At 35.2% G+C, this 17,845-nt stretch overlaps 1 protein-coding gene across 7 annotated transcripts in view; it reads left to right on the top strand.

Annotated features, from left to right (window-relative positions):
• KDM6A (lysine demethylase 6A) overlaps positions 1–17,845 on the top strand; it is a 211,796-nt gene that overhangs the window by 172,025 nt on the left and 21,926 nt on the right. For all 7 annotated transcript variants that reach the window (XM_081126644.1, XM_081126643.1, XM_081126640.1 and 4 more), the window contains 6 exons: positions 3,618–3,747; positions 5,248–5,353; positions 6,006–6,211; positions 8,441–8,505; positions 8,583–8,657; positions 9,168–9,316. In XM_081126644.1, coding sequence (XP_080982770.1) covers positions 3,618–3,747; positions 5,248–5,353; positions 6,006–6,211; positions 8,441–8,505; positions 8,583–8,657; positions 9,168–9,316 — 731 coding nt within the window. The remainder of the gene's footprint in view (positions 1–3,617; positions 3,748–5,247; positions 5,354–6,005; positions 6,212–8,440; positions 8,506–8,582; positions 8,658–9,167; positions 9,317–17,845) is intronic.

Genomic DNA, 17,845 nt, shown 5'->3' with positions numbered 1-17,845 from the left:
AGTTAAAGTTCCATGGTGCAAGTTATAAACAGAGTACAGTAGCAGTTACCATAAGTTTTCATTAATAAAATCTTATGCTCTGGGTACCTAGGTGTGATTGTTTCTTAATATATTAAAGATTATATAATCTTCCATCTCAGTTTTGAGGTATGTATAAACATTCACTTCAGAATTCTTAAGTATAGTCTTACAGTTTTATATTCAGACAGTTTTGCCTTATTACAGAGACGTAATATACAGGGGTGGGCCAAAGTAGGTTTACAGTTCATATGGAAAAAGACATGCAGGTCACTATTACACAATAGCTTTATTAACTCAGAAGAATGTAACTTGCAACTGTAAACCTACTTTTGCCAACTCCTGTGTATAGTAAGTAGCTAGATACATCAAAATACTATAGACCCCTGGGGTTGTTTGAGTTATTTCAGTAAACCTAGGCCTCCGTTGATTAATGAAGAGACCAAAAAAAAAAAAAAAAAAAAAAGCTGTGATAAATTGGAGGTAAAAGTTTTCTGAGGCTTAGAGAAAAGGTCAAGACTGCAAATGATAAGTGTTGTGATGCTTGCCATTTCTGTTCTGTTTATGGAGTACTGCACTAGGCGGGAATCTAGAACTCAGCAGGAGAAAGGGACATAGCTGCAAGGTACTCAGTGACTCTGCTCTAGGAGCTTCATAACCAAAGATAATTAAAGCCTAGATTGATTTACCTACAGAGCACCTTTTCATTTTTCTAACATATGATGTGGGTAAATTTGAAAGTGAGTTTAAGCCAATATTTTAAATAATTGGATTATGAGTAATTTCCTCCTCCTCTACTTTGCCCAAAGAAAGAGTTTCAAAATGGAAGAAAAGAATTGTAAATGGGATAATCACCTTCACTGTCTTTCTCCACTTTGGATTGCTATAGTAAAGTTTCGTTATTTGACTTGAAGTATTTATTATAAATAGTGTTGGACACTTACATGTTCAGAAATTAAATATATTCATTATCCACAGCTCTGTCCTTTGCATTAGGATTGATAAGTATATTTTAAGCAGAAAAACCTTAATAGTCAATATATAGACTGCTGCATCAGTTTCTTCAAGGAAATTCCTATTTGTTTTAGATTTGACCTCAATAGTCAGGGAGTCAATATTTAGCATACAATAAGAAACTGCTAGATAGAATTTGATTTCATGGTTTATTCTGACTACCCTCTTATTTTCACATTTTTAATTTTTAAAATGTTGGTTATTTTTAATCTGACTCTTGTTTGGTTCATCTTAGTATTGCAGTGGTAAGTGTGATACATCAAAAGGCAGTTATAATACCTTTGCTACTTTTATGGTTTAAAATTGTAATTGTATCATTCAATTATTAAATCATATCAGCTCCCTTGGTCATACCTCCTCACCCTTTTCTATTTTAAAATAAAGGCATCTGCACTTTTCCTTGTTTTGCTTTCCCATTTACCTTTTTTTCTTTTAATTGTTACAGAACTGTAGAAATGATAGAGGCAGAATTCTACTAATCTAGCAAACCCTGTTATCTAATTTCATTTCTCAACGTCCAGAATGTTGTAGAATCTTATAGTTTTGTTGCCACATTTAATTAGCATGAGATGCTCTTTTAATACTTGGTTCATACCTTCCACTTCCTTAAAATATTAATCATTTACCACATAGCACATCCGTCTCCTGCTCTATAAAACAAATTTTAGATCTTTGGAGTCATATTTTGTTTAAATTCCAAAGTTAAATAGTGGCAGATGCACAACTCAGCATGAAAAGTGTAATGATTTATGTGGATATTGTAAGTGACTGTTTTATTTTGCATTGGTTTAATGATAATACTTGAATTGGTTTTTCTACCAGTCTCAGTCAATTAGTTTTTACTTCCATGGAGTTTATAAGTTGGTTCCAATTTTATACCTAAATTTAAAAGCTTAAATGTATCATGTCTGTTTTTAAATGTACAGGACATTCATGCTTTGTGGAAAACTGGTATTGAATAGAAGATATTCATTTATTTAACCTTTGGACCTTAATTGTTACTGGACCTTAAAATTTCACTTTAATAACTAATTCACATACTTTTTAAGAAATTCAGTTATTTTAAACTTAATTCATTTCTTTGAGACCTGCCATTAACTCTTTATTATTATTATCATCATCATCATCATCATTTTCCTCACCCAAGGATATTTTTTCCATTGCTTTTCAGAGACAGTGAAGGGGGGGTTTGGAGGGGGAGAGAGAGAGAGAGACAGAGACAGACATCGATGTGAGAGGAACACAACAATTGGTTGCCTCCTGCACGTGCCCCAACTGGGGCTGGGGATTGAGCCTGCATGCGTGGCCCAAATTGAACCCGGGACCCTTCAGGCCAAGGGCCAACACTCTAACCACTGATCCAAACCAGCCAGGGCATGAACTCTTATTTTTACTTGGAGTTGTAGTTGAGAAGATTAAGAAAGTGACACCCATGATGCTATTAAGTGTGCAGTATTTCAGGAGGTTGTAGCTGTAGAATTTCAAGCCTTAGTTTTCTTTAGTGCCATCCAAAACAAGCTGATTTATATAGTTTTTTCAGTTTGGAAAAATCATAGCAAAATAAGGAGAATTATTTTGTTTTAACCTGTATCATTCTATAATTTATGATGAAAAATTACCAATTTTCTCTTCAGTAAGTAACATTACTAAGTTTTTAACTTCCTGCCATAATTATAATTTTCAAATTCTTATCTGAAAGATTACTTGGTATTTTAATGCATTGGTTAATTTTGAACTTATAATAATTCGGTGAGGTAGGTTAGTTTACTTGGAATGATTTGAAAGCTCAAGATTATGTCTTGCTAATTTTCTGAGTTGGGTAGGGACTTTAAGAAATTGGAAATAAGTTTTTTTCCTTACACTAAAACAATTAGCTTGGGAATAATTCTACCATAAATCAAGAATTTATAATTTGACAAATATAATACTTTCATTAAAGCAAAATAAACCCCAAATATTAGTAAGTAATAATTATAGAGTGTCAGAGAATAGATAGCAACTGTACACCTCATTTTTAAAATCTGTATCATTTGCTGCAAAATTTAGTAGGCTGGAATCTTGCTAAATTTTGTTAGTCAAGGGGTTACGCAGAGACTATTTTTTCCAGATTTGAGAAAAGAAAGGAAAAAGTCTTTTCAGGTTTGAGTATTGTCACTAAGATATTCTGGTTATAATTGCTGATATGATAAGAAGAGAGACATATTTTATTTTTACTATTATCTACACCTTTTTCGGTCAAGTTACTGTTTCAACATTTAATGGAAAAAAATCTGATGGTGGAGAGAAAATTGGAATTTGTATTCATCAGGCAAAAAAAAAAATAAATCAGAAAATTACGAGCACAATAAGGAATGTCATCAATAATTTATGTGTTGTATATTTCCTATTACTTTTCTTCAATGGAAGACATAGAAATCAAGCTAAGTATTTTCTGAAATCAATAATTCTTAGTTTTTTGCTCATAGATCCATCTCTCATGAATTTGTGCAACTGCACAGTGATTTAATGAGAATTTAATTCAGGATTTTAAAATTCTGTTTTCTAAATAAATGTACAGCTGATTCATTCTCCCTTCTTTTTTTAAGGAATCTAGGTAAAAATGGCTTATCTAACAGTAGCATTTTATTGGATAAATGTCCACCTCCAAGACCACCATCTTCACCATACCCGCCCTTGCCAAAGGACAAGTTGAATCCACCTACACCTAGTATTTATGTGAGTCTGAATTGACTGACTAGAAATAAATCAAACTAGTGTTTGCACCTATATGTCTTTCATAAGATCTTGCTTTAAATCAATAATGTGAATGCCCTTTAGGAAACATTAAAATTATTGGCTGCAGCTTGAATGTTTTTTGGGGAATAAAGATGTTTTCAAAAAGATTTTCTAATAGCATGTAAAACATACCTTCTTAGCTATTAACTGTGATTACATTAGAGTAGTGAGAAGTACTCTGTACTGCCCCCAATTTTGAGCCGTATTAGGCAAAAACTACCTAAAAGTATAACATTTTTTTGAGTAAGCTGAGTTTTAAATCTGCATTCTACTAGTTGTATGGACCTGAACATTGATTCTATTTTATACATCTGAAAAAAAAAAAAAAAAGATATTATTTACCTTCAAAAACGGTACTTGAGAATATAAAATGTGGTAATGGATATGTCATTAAAAAGCTGAATAGATTATTTAAAACTGGATATTAGTTTTACTTGGATATAGGAAGTTAGGAATTCAATCAAAGCAACTCTTTTTTTATGTTTCTCCCAAATAGGTCCTCCTTCCCCATTTTCTTCCTTCAATACTCCCACTTCTGCCCCAAATGAAAAAATTTTAAACTATAAAGTTTGCTTTTAGAGATTTGATTCTGTTTTTGCCCTCTAGAGGCCAAATGTTATATTAATCCTTCCTCCAACCAGTTTTTATTGATCCTTTAGTGTGTAAGGGAAGCACTGGGATAGAACTGTGTAACAGAACTTTTAAACTGAAGTCTAAAGGGGGAATGCAAAATTAAGATTTATCTTTTATGGATCTTCTCCTTCAGCCTACTTTCATTTTGGTAATATATTTTTTAATTGTTTTTTTTCTCTTTTTTGTGTGATTAAAAAACAATATACATAAAATTTATCATCTTCATCATTTTTCGGTGCACAGTTTAATAGATTTAAGTGTATTTTTATTGTTGCAAAACAGCTCTACATATCTTTTTCATCTTGCAAATCTGAATTCTATACCCATTAAAATACAACTCCCTTTTCCACAGTCTTCCTATCCACTGTTAACAACCACTTTACTTTCTGTTTTCTATGAATTTGTCTACTTTAGAATCCTCATATAAGTGAAATTATACACAAATTTTCATTTTTTAACTTATTTTCACTTAACATAGTGTCCTCAAGTTTCATCCATGTTGCGGCATGTGATAAGATTTTCTTTCTTCTTAAGGCTGAATAATATTTAAAACAATCTGATTTGGGGCTTTAAATTTTATTTTTCCCACATATTTTGTTCAGGATATAATGGAAAAGAGAGATGTATGTGGTTATATCTAAATACATTTAGGCTCAAAAGACATAAAAATACTGTAAAATGTAAAATACAAATAACGACACATGCGATGTATTATTAAATCACAATAAATAATAGATATAAATTTGTCATAATATTTAAGTAAAGGTCTGTTTTCCAGAGATCTAACTGTATGTTCTAATTTTACAGTTGGAAAATAAACGTGATGCTTTCTTTCCTCCATTACATCAATTTTGTACAAATCCAAACAATCCTGTTACAGTAATACGTGGCCTTGCTGGAGCTCTTAAGTTGGGTAAGCTTTAATAAGAAAAAGGAAAAGTTTGTATATTTTCTTTACTATTAACTTTTGAAGCACAGGCAGAAATTTACTTCTATTTTTTCACATTTTTATTTTAATATTTTCCTGGCTATAAATGTGTGTGTGTTTGTGTGTGTGTGTCCGTGTATCATTTCTTTAATCAATGTGAAGATACAATGGTGATGGTTACTGGTGCTGTTAGTTTTTTTAATTTTTTTTTACTGGTGCTTTTTAAATTTAGCCTTTATTTTGGTGAAACTATGTAATTATAATTATGATTTAAGTTGACTAATAAGTGTTTAATGAAAATGTAGCTAAAAATGTTATGTTACTAATAAGTACTATTGCGCGCCCCCCCCCCCCCCCCCCCAAGTAGTTCCTGGCACCTGCAGAAATTAAATAAATAAGTGAAACTTTAGTCCCTGGATTCTTCCCTTGTTAGTGGCATGTTGAATAGGTCCAGGGCTTCAGTGTGTGGTTGTGGAAATCTGACAGGAAGCTCAGGGTGTGCAGAGGCCCCAGTTGGATTGTAGGGAAACTGAATGGAACACGATAAAATATTTTCCTTTGTTTTTCCTTTTTAAAAGCCTTTTAAAATGTTATTCCAAATATAATTTTTATTTATTAATTACCTTTATTTATGAAGACCTGGGACTTTTCTCTACCAAAACTTTGGTAGAAGCTAACAATGAACACATGGTGGAAGTGAGGACACAGTTGTTGCAGCCAGCAGATGAAAACTGGGATCCCACTGGAACGAAAAAAATCTGGCATTGTGAAAGTAATCGATCTCATACTACAATTGCTAAATATGCACAGTACCAGGCCTCCTCCTTCCAGGAATCATTGAGAGTAAGTAATTACTTACTGAAGATTATTTTATTTTGGAGATATTTTATTATTTTATATTATTTTAATTTAAAGGGGTACATTACTTTTGTAAGCATATCATTATTTTATAGTTATATAAAATATAAGCGTTACCTGGTTTGCTCTTAGTAAAGTCTAAGACAACCTATGGGTTGATTAAGTAAATATTATTACTATCTAGTGCGATATCTCCCTCATCTCTGGGATATTTTTGTTTAGAGCAGGGTTTCTTAACCCTGGTATTATTGACATTTTGGGTTGGATAGCTGTTAGGTATAGGGTTTTGTCTTTTGTATTGTAAGATGTTTAGTAGCATCCATGGCCTCTCCCCACTTAGATGCTCTTAGCATACCCCTTAGACCCAACCCCAGCTCTGACAATCAAAAATGTCCTCAGACATGCTAAATGTCCTGTGGAAGGCAAAATTGCTCCTAATCGAGAACCACTAATATTAGAGTATTAACTAAGTCTCAAGTTTGCTTTATGCTTACATAGTTTCTAGTCTTGTGCCTTCCCATTTCTCTTCTCTACCTGGTTAGTATTTATTATCTGATCACTTCTCCAGGAAGCATTAGTGTTATTCTTACCAACCTCGGTCTGAAAGTAAAAACTGAGGGACAGGCATAAATTATTTGAAAATATATGGAAAATTTAAAAATAAAACGTTGAAAAATAATCAGGATTATTATTAAAAGACCCATAGGCCTTTCAGCAGTGAAGCATTACTAAAATCCTCTAGAACTGTAATCAGAACTTTGTAAATTCTCCCACAAAATGAACATAAAGCACCTGTAAAATGAGTTTATTAAATATATTACTCAAATACTTGTCTGTACATATCCTACAGCTGAAACTTAATATGTGCCTGGAAGTCATTATTTGTAATTCATTTGGTTTGTTTATATCTGTTTAAAATTCTGCTGAGTTCATATTTTCAGTCAAGGCAACATTTGTATCTTGTGTTTCTTTCTCACTGCCACTCCCTATAGATCCTACCAAGGAATAAAAACTGTCCTATAACTTTCAGGAGTTACAGTGAATTCATTGTCCATATAAATCTCTGTAGTTCAAACTTCCGAGATACTTCAACTATGTGGTAGTATTAGGGTCAGAATAACATAGATAATAGTGGCAGGATTCAGAGATCATCAAAGGAAAATTTGGAGGACGAGTTGAACAGTAATGATAATAAGAGGCAGCCCGGCCAGCGTGGCTCAGCGGTTGAGCATCGACCTATGAGCCAGAAGATCCCGGTTAGATTCCAGGTCAGGGCACATACCTGAGTTTCAGGCTTGATCCCCAGCAGGGAGTGAGCAGGAGGCAGCCGATGAATGACTCTCTTCTCATCATTGATGTTTCTATATATCTCCCTCTCCCTTCTTCTCTCTGAAATCAATAAAAATATATTTTAAAAAAAGATATTAAGAGGCAGAGTATTTAAGTAGGAATGGATCCATAACCAAAGAAAGATTGTTTTTTGTGTGCTTTGGAGGCCTGGACCACATTATATGTGAAAAATTTGACAAGTGTTTAGAAACTACATTTAAAGGGAGGGAGGCCAAAATGTAACGCAGTATTGCTAGCTCAAAAATCATAAGATACTGAGTATTACAGAGAGAACCATGTTCTGTGATACAAAAATTGTAAATAATAGTAATTTTGCATTGAAAAGCATCTATATTGGTCCAGTACTTAATTTTCTTACTAATGTTTTAAATGTCCTATTGTTCGTGTATAATTCATTGTGGAAAAATGATTTGGCCCAGGAAGACCTTTGTACATTTGTTATAGTCGAGAATAGAGAACTTTTTACCTTCCACCCTTATACATATAAAGCTACATACACATGCATGCATATACCTCTGTTTAGGAATTTTATAATCAAGATTGATACTTCTTAGGCCTCTTAACTTTCCTTAAGTTTTCTCTCCTTGAAAAATGGGGCAGGAATAAGAATCTGTAGTTTGTTCCCCTTATAGAAGACTGTTAATAGGAAGAATTCTTAGGATAACATTGTGGCTGATGGAGGAGTTTGGATACCATTGAATTCTTGCTTGTGTTTTTATTTAATGTGGTCTTCGAAGAAATTTTCATGTGAAAAAGGCCTATAGAAACTAAGTTTCAAAACAGATAATATTATCAATCTAGATATGAACTTTTCATAGCTGGTTGTAGAATACTAAAGTGGAATGCTTTTTGCTTAATCTATAGGAAGAAAATGAGAAAAGAAGTCACCATAAAGAACACTCAGATAGTGAATCTACATCTTCAGATAAGTAAGTTATTTTTAATTGTCCACTTAGTATTTCTGTTTAAAATGCATGTTTCTAATATTATCTCTTTTTTTTTTAAGTTCTGGGAGGAGGAGGAAAGGACCCTTTAAAACCATAAAATTTGGGACCAACATTGACCTGTCTGATGACAAAAAGTAAGTCTATAATCTTCTGTGAACTGATGTAAAGAAGCGTCCTTTTTAAGATTGAGAACTGTATACAATTTTCCCTTCTATTTCATTCCTTGTCACTTTTCTAAGTTAATATACAAAGTTTAGCTAAATAATTTTTTGCTAGGTTTTGCAATTAAAGTATTTTCTTGAATTGAAACCCTTGTATAAATCTTCATCAAGACCCTGACTATATATGCTAATTATACAACCATAACATTATATTTTATGATTAATATGTCTTATGATTAATAATATAATTTATACAGCAATTATAAATATTTGTCAATTTTTTCTTTGACTGTTCAATAATTTTTATGCTTCTTATTAGGAAGTTTTCTTTAGAAAAATGTAAGCATTTCAGTGTTTCCTATGTGAAAGTAAAGTATTTATAGATTTAATTTTCTGATTGAAGCACAAGGATTTTGAAGAAGTGATTAACTTCCATAAATATTTGTAGCAGAGTTTCACTCTTGATCTGTTATTTTATTGCAGGTGGAAGTTGCAGCTACATGAGCTGACTAAACTTCCTGCTTTTGTGCGTGTCGTATCAGCAGGAAATCTTCTAAGCCATGTTGGTCATACCATACTGGGCATGAACACAGTTCAGCTATATATGAAAGTTCCAGGAAGCAGAACACCAGGTAACTTTTACGCACTAACGTATCTTCTACAATTGAAAAACAGAATTAATTAAAGTGTGAAATATGCAAAAGAGAACCAGATTCTTTCCCATTTACAGTGAATGCAGCTGAAAGAATTATCCCTAATACAATGTTTGACTCTTTAACTGGGTTCAGATTATTAAGATTTTCCTCCTTTGTATATTTCTTTTTTAAATATAATAGCCCTGGAACAATAACATTTTAATCTGGAAAAGGGATCATTGGAGCACACCTGGAAAAATAAGTCCTTGTGGCTTAAAGACTGTTGTTGATCCCACCTACTGCAGAGTAATGGGATACAGTTTTTTCTACACTTATTTTTACCATAATTACAATAAGCAGTATATTATATTATGACCTAGTGGACATATATGTGTAACAGTTTCATAGAACAATACATTTTTTTAAAAAGCCTAGGTTGCAGTTGTCCAACTGGATTGCAATGCACAGTTTACAAAGTACATGATGATATGGAGACATTATCTAGTCTGGACTTTATCACTAACCTTGTTACTTCTGGCAAGTTACATTCCTTTTCCGGTTCTTTTTCTTCATTTATAAAATGAATTACATTGGTTTTAGACTTAAAATTCTGTCCAACACTAATGTACTATCTTCTCTGTGCTGCCTTAGATTGACATGACATTTCATAGGGCGATATTCAAAATATTTAACAATTCAGAAATACTGGTGGTAACGGGTTTACTGTACCAGTGGCTATGAGCTGCATGTCACCCTCAGGTGTTTCTTTTTGCTACTTAAAGCAGCCATGGTTTGAAAACCAGGCTGCTTTCTTCTTTGTCACCTGCTTATTGAATAGCAGCTTAAGAATTGTTTCATAATAGGCTTGCTTCTGGGTAACATAGGTCAGTGGTTCCCAGTCCTGGCTGCTCATTAGAATCCCTGGTAAGCTTTTTAAAACTATATAGTTGATTAATCTCTAGAGATTGTGATCCAGCCATCAATACTTTTTAAAAAAAGTTTCCCAGAGGATTCTAATGTGCAGCTAAGATTAGAACTATTAGGTTGCAGTAGTTTTTATCTTCAGGTCATTGGAAGCCCAGTTCTGTGATGTTTTATCCATAGTTGGGTAAAGTGGAAACAGTTCTGTCTGGGATAAATGGCAGAAGAACTGTCTGCTTTCCAATCTGTCCCCACTTTAGACACCAGTGTAAATACTGGGCAAGTTATTTGCGCTCTTTGGAGTTCCTTTTTCTTATGTGTGTAATATTGGATTGGTTCTAGTAAGATTCATTTCAGTTGAAAACGTCTCTCATAGAATTTGAATTATTTTATGCAAATAATATCCTCAGAGAAAAAATAATGCAGTTTTTCATTACAAATCAAGGGGAAGAGCAAACTTGACACATTACTTCTTTGTCACTGTGTGCCTAGACTGTTTTGGTTTTTTGTTGGTTTTTATACAAGGCATTCGTTTTTCAAAAATGTCCTGTGGAACCTTAAAGAATTATCTAAAGAATTTCCTTAGATGGTAGCACTATCCAATAGATATAATGCAAGTCATATATATCATTTAGAATTTTACAGTAGTCACATTAACGTAAAATGAAATAGGTGAAGTTAATTTTAACCCAGTACATCCAACTATTATTTCAACATATAATCAATGTAAACATTATTGGGATATTTTTGCATGCTTTTATATTAAGTCTTCAAAATTGTGTACTTTACCGTTACATCACACCTCAGTTTATGTTAACTATATTTCAAGTGGTTATTGTATTGGACAACTCAGTATTAGAGAAGAAATGTTGTACAGTTGACCCTTAAACTGTTAGTCCAGTTCAGTTTTTTAAAAATTATTTTGAATACTTTTTTATGGGGCAAACATTTTGTTCCTGGAGTTACATGGATAAATAAATGTTACCTGGTTCAGTGGACTTTATGATCAGTCATGTGTGCTCTATAATATAGAGATGCTCTTAGGCTCTACCCTAAAAGATTTTTAGTTTGATGGTGGGGTCCTAGCATCTCTAATTTTAATTAGCGCTAAATTTTATTTAGAGTCCATGCCATGGACAATTTCAACCATCTACCTGTGGTAAGGGACAGTTGTAAGTATTAAGAGTACCATCTTCACATTGTACTATAAATGTAAAACAGACACAGGGTGTGGTGAGAACACTGCTACATTTTTTATTATTGAGGTAAAATTCACATAAAATTAACCCTTTTAAAGTGTGCAATTCAATCGCATTTAGTTATTCACTGTGCTATGTAGCTATCACCTCTGTGTAGTTCCAAAACATTTTCATCAGCTCAAAAGGAAACCCCGTACCCATTAAGCAGTCACTCCCTATACCCCCCTTCCCTCAGCCCCCGGCAACCACTATAGCAGGTCCTCAGTCCTTTCACTCAATGTCATTTTGTTATAACTCTTGTTTATATTAATTAGTCTGTGGTAAAATTGGCTTTGTTATACATCATTTTGCCACAGTTCTATGAGCCTATCAACAATGTTAAATGAGGACTTACTGTAGTCTCCTTTCTGGCTCTGTAGATTTACCTGTTTTGGATGTTCCATATAAATGGAATCATACAATATATTGGTTTTGGGTCTGCTTTTTTTTCTTTTTCCTGTAACATTTATCATTTTTTAATTTTTCAATTACAGTCGACATACAATATTATATTAGTTTCAGGTGTACACCCCAGTGATTAGGCATTTATATAACTTACTAAGTGTTCATCCTGATAAATCTCATATCCATCTGACTTCATAGTAGTTATTAGAATATTTTTTAATGTTTTTTAATTTTTATTTCAGAGAGGAAGGGAGAGGGAGAGAGAGAGAGAGATAGAGATAGAAACATCAATGAGAGAGTCATTGATTGGCTGCCTCCTACCTGCCCCCTACTGGGGATCAAACCTGAAACCCAGGCATGTTGCCCTAACTGGGAATTGAACCATGACCTCCTGGTTCATGGGTTGACGCTCAACCACTAAGCCACACTGGCTGGGCTAGAATATTATTGACTGTGCCCTGTGACTATTCTGTAACTACCAATTTGTACTTCTTAATCCGTTTACCTTTCAACCATTCCCCCAACCCCCTCCCATCTGACAGCGGTCAAAATGTTCTCTGTGTCTCTGAGTCTGTTTCTGTTCTGCTTGTTGATCTGTTTTGTGTGTGTTTTTAGATTCAGTTGTTGACAATATACATTTATTGCTATTTTGTTCATATTTTTTTTCTTCTTCCTAAAGATGACCCTTTAACATGTCATGTAATACTGGTTTGGTGGTGATAAATGCCTTTAGATTTTTCTTGTCTGGGAAGCTCTTTAAATGTCCTTTGATTCTAAGCAATAGCTTTGCTGGGTAGAGTATTCTTGATTGTAGGTTCTTTGCTTTTCATGACTTTGAATGTTTCATGCCACTCCCTTCAGCACGAAAGTTCTGTTGACAAATCAGCTGACAGTTTTATGGGAGCTCCCTTGTAGGGAACTAACTGCTTTTCTCTTACTTCTTCAAAGATTATTTCTTTGTCTTTAAACTTTTGCATTTTAATTGTGATGTGTCTTGGTGTAGGCCTCTTTGGGTTCATCTTGTTTGGGACTCTGTGCTTCCTGGACTTGTATGTCTGTTTCCTTCACCAGGTTAGGGAAGTTTTTTGTTGTTATTTTTTTCAAATCGGTTTTCAATGTCTTGCTCTCTCTCTTCTCCTCCCAGTGTCCCCATGATTCGAATGTTGGTACACACTTGAAGTTGTCCCAGAGACACCTTACACTATCTTCATATTTTTGGATTTTTCTTTTTCTTTTTGCTCTTCTTATTCAGTGTTTTTTGCTTCCTTATATTCCAAATAGCTGATTTTGATTCTCAGCTTCATTTATTCTACTGTTGGTTCCCTGTAAATTATTGTTCATTTCAGTTTATGTATCCTTCAGTTCTGACTGATTCTTTTCTATGGTTTCTGTGTCCTTTTTCATGCTCTTGAAGTTCTCACTAAGTTTCTTGAGCAACCTTATAACCATTGTTTTGAACTCTGTATCTGGTAGTTTGCTTACCTCCAGTTAATTTAGTTCCCTTTTCTGGACATTTCTCCTGTTCTTTCATTTGAGACCTGTTTCTTTGTCTCTGCATTTTGTCTGCTTCACTATGTTTCTTTTTATGTATTAGGTAGAACTGCTACGTCTCCTGGGCTTGGTAGAGTGACTTTGTGTAGTAGGTATCCTGTAGGGCCCAATGGCTCAGTCTTCCCAGTCACCCAAGCTGGGCATTCCAGGTGCACTCCTGTGTGGGCTGTGTGCACTTTCCTATTGTAGTTGAGCCTTGATTGTTGTTGTCACTGAAGGGCCTGACCCCCAGGCCAGTCAGCTGCGAGAACCAAGAATCAACTTTGACTACAGCAGAGGAACTGCTCTGCAGGAGTTGACCCTATGGATCAGTGGGGCTATGGCATTCACTGAGTCTGCCCCTTGAGTGTGTTGCTTGTGGAGGTGTTAGGGTTGTAATCTGTCCATCGTGGTTTGAAGCTCTCCATCAGGTGCACTGGCTCTGGAGCCTTCCTGGAGTTGTAAGGTCAGCCACCATCTGTGCCCTGCCTTGGGACTACCTGGCACAAACTACAGAGCGATCTGCAGGTAGCTGCTCCTTGTGCTGGGCTTGGAGGTGCTCAGGAGAGGCCAAGCTGGGAATCAAGGCTAGCTGCTGCTAGTACCAGGCCTGGGGCCACTTAGCCAGAGGTACTGGGTACACAGAGGCCAGATGCTGGTTTGAGACATTTTAGGAAAATCTGAAGCATGAGGCAAGAGAGGCCATTTGTATAGAAAAGCCACTGGAAACTGCTGGGGTGGGGTGGGGTCTGAGGGAATCATCAGGGCAGGGTGAACAGTGTGAGCCAGGTTGATGTAGACTCAGATATGGCCCCCAACTGTTGGCTCTGTGAGGGTCAGATGGGTTCTCACAAAAGGAAAAATGGCCTCTGGCAGAAAGCTACCCCCCTCTCTTGCCCTAATGCCAGACAGTTCCGTTCTTCCCCTTATATCCCTGGTTTCTTTCAAGCTGCTGCCCCAGCACTGGAGTTGAGAGGGAGTGAGTCCAAGTAAGTCCGTGTGTGGGCCCTTTAAGAGGATTGCGTGGGACTCTAGAGGTTCTTCATCTCCCTCAGCCTCAATCCCTGCTTGTTTTTACAGTTGTGGGGACTTCTCTTTGACTCTGGAACCTTCGCCTAGGAGGCCTGGTGTGGGGCTGGGAACCCTTGCTCCTCATGGGGGACCTCCACAGCCGAAGATACCCCTCCTGATTTTAAACTGCCACACATGGGTATGGGACCAGCTCTTTCCGCATCTCTGCCTCTCCTACCAGTCTTTTTTTTTTTATTAAATATATCTTTATTGATTTCAGAGAGAGGAAAGGAGAGGGAGAGAAACATCAATGATGAGATAGTCATTGATTGGCTGCCTCCTGCACACCCCCGACTGGGGATCGAGCCCCCAACCTGGGCATGTGTCCTGACAGGGAATCGAACCCCGATCACCTGGATCCTAGGTTGACACTTAGCCGCTGAGCCACACCCGGCCAGGCTCCTACCACTCTTGATGTGACCTCTTCTTTAAATCCCTGGGTGTACTACCTCTGTTCAGCTAGATTTCAGGTGGTTCTGAATGATGGTTGTTCTAAATTTAGTTGTAATTTTTGTGTGGTTGTTTGTGATTTCAAATACTGTGTTTACCTACGCTGACATCTTGACCAGAAGTCCCTGCTACTTGCATTTAGCTTGTTTGTCAAGTTTATCCACATTGTATCAGTGTTTCATTTTTATAGCCAAATAATATTCCATTGTTTGAATATAGAACATTATGGTTATCCATTCATTATTTGATGGATATTTGGGTTGTTCCACTTTTTGGTGGTGTGAATAATGTTTCTATGAACATTCGTGTACAAGTATTTGTTTGAATACCTATTTTCAGTTCTTTTGGTTATATACCTAGGATTGAAATTGCTGGGTTATAAGGCATTTGTATATTTAACTTTTTAACTGCCAAACTGCTTTCCACAGCAGCTGCACCATTTGACATTCCTGCCAGCAGTGTACTGAGGTTCCAGTTTTCCCACATCCTTGCCAACACTGATGATTTTGTTTTTTATCTTATTATGGCTGACCCAATGCATATAAAGTTGTTTTTCAGTTGTGGTTTTGATTTTCATGTGCTTGTTGGCCATTTGTATATCTACTTTGTAAAAATATCTATTCAAGTCCTTAATTCATTTTTTAATTGAGTAGTTTGACCTTCTGTTGTTGAGTAATAGGAGTTCTTTATATATTCTGGATATTAATCCCTTATCAGATAATTTATAGATATTTCTTTCTTTTCTGTGTTTTGTCGTTTAACTCTTGATGGTGTCCTTTGATGTGCAAAGTTTTTAATTTTGATGAAATTCAATTTACCCATTTTTTTCTTTGGTGGTTTGTGCTTTTGGTGTCATATATAAGAAACCATTGCCAAATTCAAGGTTATAAAGAATTTTTATAGTTCTAGCTCATATTTAGATCTTTGATCCATTTCAAGTTAATTTTTGTATATGGTGTCAGGTAAGTGTCTAACTTCATTCTTTTACATATGGCTATCCAGTTGTTCCAGTACCATTTGTTAGAAAGACTATAATCCTTTCTCTATTGGATGGTCTTGGCACCCTTGTTGAAAATTGACCATATAGAATTTCTGGTTAATAATATTTTTTTCTTTCAGCAGTTTAAATGTATTATCCTATTGCCTTTCTGGACTCCATGGTTTCTGATATGAAATCAGCTATTGATTTTATTGATGATCCCTTGTATGTGACAAATCACTTCTGTTTTCCTGCTTTGAAGATTCTTTTTGGCTTTCTAGAATTTGATTATAATGTGTCTTGGTATATATCCCTTTGAGTTTTTCTTACAGTTCCTTGAGCTTCTTGGGTGTTGTAGGTTCATGTATTTTGTCCAATTTGGGATTTTCATCTATCATTTCTTCAAATATTCCTTCTGCCCTTTTCTCCTCTTCCTTTAGGACTCCCACAATGCTTGTGTTAGTTTCTTTTTTTAAATTTTTATCGATTTTGAGAGAGAGAAATATCAATTTGTTCCACTAATTGATGCATTCATTGATTGATTCTTATATGTGCCCTGACCACGGATCAAACCTGTAACCTTGGCATATTGGGACAACACTCTAACCAACTGAGCTACCCAGCCAGGGCCTGTTAGTATTTTTGATGTTGTCCCACAGGTTTCTTAGGCTCTGCTAATTTTTCTTCATTCTGTTTCCTTCTCAGAATAAATAGTTTCTTTTGACCTATCTCTAAGTTTACTGATTTTTTTTTTTTAGCCTGCTCAAGTCTACTATTGAAACCCACTAGTGAATATCTTTTTTTAGTTATTATACTTTCAGGTTCAAAGGTTTGTTTCCTTATTATATTTGTCTCTTTATTGATAATCTCTGTTGAGACATTGTTTCCTTGTTTCCTTTGGTTCTTGTCCATGGTTTCCTAAAGTGTCTAGTAAGTATGATGTCTGTACTTTTTCAGGAATAGCTTTTGCTAACTTATTTCTTAATTTCTTTCTCTTTGTTGCTTGCTTTCTTGCTTTTTTATCCTTATTGGGACATACTATCTTAGTTCTTTGCATAATTTTTTTATTGAAAACTAGCTTTTTTATTTATGTATTTTTTATAGCTGTATTCTTTCCTGGATGTGGACCCTGAAGTCTCTGTTTCTTTAGTGTAGTGCTCTGCTAGTATTTTGACATTTTGAATATTATAATGTAGGAATTACAGAAGTCAGATTCTCCATACCCAGGATTTGTTGTTGTTGCTCGCTGTGGGAGACGGTTATCTGTCTAATTTAGTGACTTTTGTACACTGTTTTTGCAAAGAGTGTATTTCTTGTCATGTGTGGGCACTGACGTCTCCTTTCCGTCATCTCAGCAGTTAGCCAGTGACCTGACAGAGATTTCCTTAAATGCCTGATGCATGAAAAGTGGGGAAAAAGAACAGTAAGAAAGGGGGTAGGGTTCTCCTGGTTTTTACAGATTGTGTCTGTTTTAAGTCATTCCTTCTGTACTTAGCCATGCCGCTTACAACTGTCCTTTAGTCTTTACCTCCTTGCTTGTGCTGAGCCTAAAGATCAACAAGAAGTTAAAGTTTATTGTATTAGTTTTGTGGGGGTTTTTTGCATGTTTCCTGTCCTGCTAAGCCTGTGGCTTTCTAAATTCTCCAGTATTCATAGTAACTTTTCAGAGCTCTTATTCCCCTCAAATCTCACTCTCCAGCTTTTTATCCCAGGCCTTTGCATGTCTGTTGTCACCCCTTGGGTGTTTTGTTGTTGTCGTTTGGGGTTGGCTGTGTTTTTTGCCCTTGGTAGCATCAGCTTGATTATTAGTATTTTAGTGTTTTGAGTGAACCTCCTCTACCAAAACACTTGCTCTGATAGACTTCTGAGATATGTGAAACAAAGAGAAGCCCCTTGTGTCAGTCTTTTGGGGAAACTTCAATCAGGTCAAAA

The sequence above is a fragment of the Miniopterus schreibersii genome (genome assembly GCF_964146895.1).
Source record: "Miniopterus schreibersii genome assembly, chromosome: X".
NCBI lineage: Eukaryota > Metazoa > Chordata > Mammalia > Chiroptera > Miniopteridae > Miniopterus > Miniopterus schreibersii.
Note: the sequence above shows the minus strand (reverse complement) of the source record. Positions and strands in the feature narration are given on the sequence as shown.